General features: G+C 66.4%; 1 protein-coding gene across 1 annotated transcript; it reads right to left on the reverse strand.

Annotated features, from left to right (window-relative positions):
• Positions 1-10: 10 nt before the first annotated feature.
• On the reverse strand, positions 11-2989 carry LOC113941927 (mitogen-activated protein kinase 7-like; the record flags this gene model as incomplete). The annotated part of the gene is made up of 3 exons (XM_027633062.1): positions 2829-2989; positions 726-2002; positions 11-344 (listed from the first exon to the last, which is right to left on the reverse strand). Coding segments are annotated over exons 2-3 (1592 nt in total), but the record flags the coding sequence as incomplete, so codon positions are not given.
• Between the last annotated feature and the right edge of the window lie 14 nt (positions 2990-3003).

The raw sequence follows: 3003 nt of genomic DNA on the forward strand, positions 1-3003 counted from the left end.
GGGGCCCGGCCACGCCTCGGGCGGGGCCGCGCAGGGCGGGGGGCAGGGGGGAGGGGCGGGGGGCGGGGCGGGGGCGCGGGGCGGGGCCGGGGGGCGCGGGGGGGCCCCGTCGCGCATCTTGGTCCAGCGCTCCAGGAGGTGCCGGTCGTCGTCGGTGAGGACCAGCCCCTGCAGCCCCTCCCCCCGGGCGCGGGGCTCGCGCCGCTCCCGCTCCCGCTGCTTCTTCTCGCGTTCCTTGGCGCGTTCCTGACGCCGGCGCCGCTTCTCCTCCCGCTCCCGCTGCCGCTCCGCCGCCGTCACCGGCTTGCGGCCCTCGGGGGCCTCCGGCGCCGCGCAGGGCGGCTCTGGGTGGGGGGGGGACACACCAAAGCCAAGGCGAGTCAACCGAGCTGAAGGCGACCGGCTCAACTCAACCCAACCCAACTCAACCCCAGCCCAACCAACTCAACTCAACCCAACTCAATCAAGCCCAACTCAACTCAACCCAACTCAATCAAGCCCAACTCAACTCAACCCAACTCAATCAAGCCCAACTCAACCCAACCCAACTCAACCGACTCAATTCAACCCAACCAATCACAACCCAACTCAACCCAACCCAACTCAACCAACCCAACCGAACTCAACCAACCCCAACCCAACCAACCCAGCCCAACCTCACCCAATCCCCCCAACCCAGAAGCCCCTGGGCAGACGCCCCTCCCCCCTCCCGGGCGCCCCCTCACCTTTGTTCTTGTTCCTCATGGCCGACTTGAGCAGCGCCGCCTTCAGGGCGGCCTTGGTGTCGTCGGAGATGGCGCCGTCGCGCTTGGGCGCCGGGGGGGCTCCCGGCTCCGCCTTCACCCGCGGCGAGTCCATGGGGCAGTCGGGGGCGGGGCCGGGGCTCGGCATGTCCACGTCGGCGCAGGGCGGCCACGTTGGGCCGTTGGGGGCGTTGGCCATGTTGGCGTTGGCCATGTTGACGTTGGCCACATTGACATTGGCCATGTTGACGCTGGCGTTGGCCATGCTGATGTTGGCGTTGGCCACGTTGACGTTGGCGTTGGCCACGTTGACATTAACATTGGCCATGTTGACATTGGTCACGCTGACGTTGGCGTTGGCCATGTTGACGCCGCCCACGTTGGCCGTGTTGACCCCCCCGTTGGCCAGGCCGCCCCCAGGGACCCCACCCCCGGGGGCCCCTCCCGAGGGCGCGAGGGCGATCTGCCGGCGGATGCCGTCGCGCCGGGCGTGGAAGTCGGCGATCTCGGCCACGATGGCCGCCTTGATCTCCTCCTTGGTGAGCGCCTGGCGGTCGAAGGCGAAGTCGAAGGCGGGGACGCACTCGGGCTCGTCCTCGGGGTCGTGGTACTTGGCGAGGAAGGGGTGGCGCAGCGCCTCGGCCACGCCCACCCTCTCGCGGGGGTCGAAGCGCAGCATCCGGCCCAGCAGCGCCAGCGCCGCCGGCTCGGCCGCGCCGAACAGGCTCTCCCAGGGCACGGGCGGGCGCGGCGGGAGGCTCTGCACGTAGGCGCGCACGCGCTCGGCGCCGATGGCCGCCATGACGCCGGCGGGCGGCGTGCCCAGCACCGCCATGATCAGCTGCAGCTGGTGCACGTAGTTGCGGCCCGGGAAGAGCTGGCGCCGGCCCAGCATCTCGGCGAAGATGCAGCCCACCGACCACATGTCGATGGCGCGCGTGTAGCGGTGCAGCGACAGCAGCAGCTCGGGCGCGCGGTACCAGCGCGTGGCCACGTACTCGGTGAGGAAGGCCTTGGCCTGGCGGGGGTCGGCGCCCAGGCCCCGCGCCATCCCGAAGTCGCCGATCTTGAGCTCGCAGTTCTCGTTGACCAGCAGGTTGGAGGGCTTGAGGTCGCGGTGCAGGACGTTGGCCGAGTGGATGTACTTGAGGCCGCGCAGCAGCTGGTACAGGAAGTAGCGGACGTGCTCCAGCGTCAGCGGCTGCGACGAGTGGATGATCTGGTGCAGGTCGCTCTCCATCAGGTCCAGCACCACGTACCTGGGGGGGGGGGGGCAAACGGGGCGGTTGGCCACGGCGATGGCCTTGACCGTGTTGACCTTGGCCACGTTGAGCTTGGCCCTGTTGACGTTGGCCACGGCGATGGCCTTGACCATGTTGACCTTGGCCATGTTGAGTTTGGCCTCATTGACGTTGGCCACGGTGATGGTCATGACCGTGTTGACCTTGGCCACGTTGAGCTTGGCCCCATTGACGTTGGCCACGGCAATGGCCTTGACCGTGTTGACCTTGGCCACGTTGAGCTTGGTCCCGTTGACATTGGCCACGGTGACATTGACCATGATAACGTTGACTCTTGGCGGTGGCCATGTTGACCTTGGCCACGGTGTCATCAACCACGGTGCCATTGGTCATGGTGACAATGTTGACCGTGTTGACGGCCTTGGCCATGTTGACCTTGGTCACTGACCTTGACCACATTGACCTCGACCACGTTGGCCTTGGCCACGTTGACCTTGACCATTGACATTGGCCACGTTGACCTTGACCATTGACATTGCCCACGTTGACCTTGACCATTGACATTGGCCACGTTGATGTTGACCATTGACCTTGACCATTGACATTGGCCATGTTGACCTTGGCCATTGACTACTGACCATTGACCACTGCCATTGACCTCATCGACCTCAGCCTCGTTGACCATTGACCACATTGACCGTAGACATTGACCATTGACTACTGACCTTGACCATTGCCCTCATTGACCTCGGCCGCGCCGACGCCCCCAGTTGACCCGCTGGGCTCCACCCCACGCGCCCTCCAGCCCCCCAGGGCCCCCCCCAGCCCCCCCCGGGGGACGCACACGGAGCGGAACTCGCCGTAGGGCCCCGTGGGCCGCAGGATGTCCTTGATGCCGATGATGTTGTCGTGCTTGAAGTGCTTGAGGATCTTCAGCTCCCGCAGCGTCCGCTTGGCGTTGGTCACCACGTCGAAGGCGTTCGGGATCTTCTTGATGGCCACCTGTTGGCCTGGGGGGG

The sequence above is a fragment of the Corapipo altera genome, unplaced genomic scaffold (genome assembly GCF_003945725.1).
Source record: "Corapipo altera isolate COAL_440 unplaced genomic scaffold, ASM394572v1 60493, whole genome shotgun sequence".
NCBI lineage: Eukaryota > Metazoa > Chordata > Aves > Passeriformes > Pipridae > Corapipo > Corapipo altera.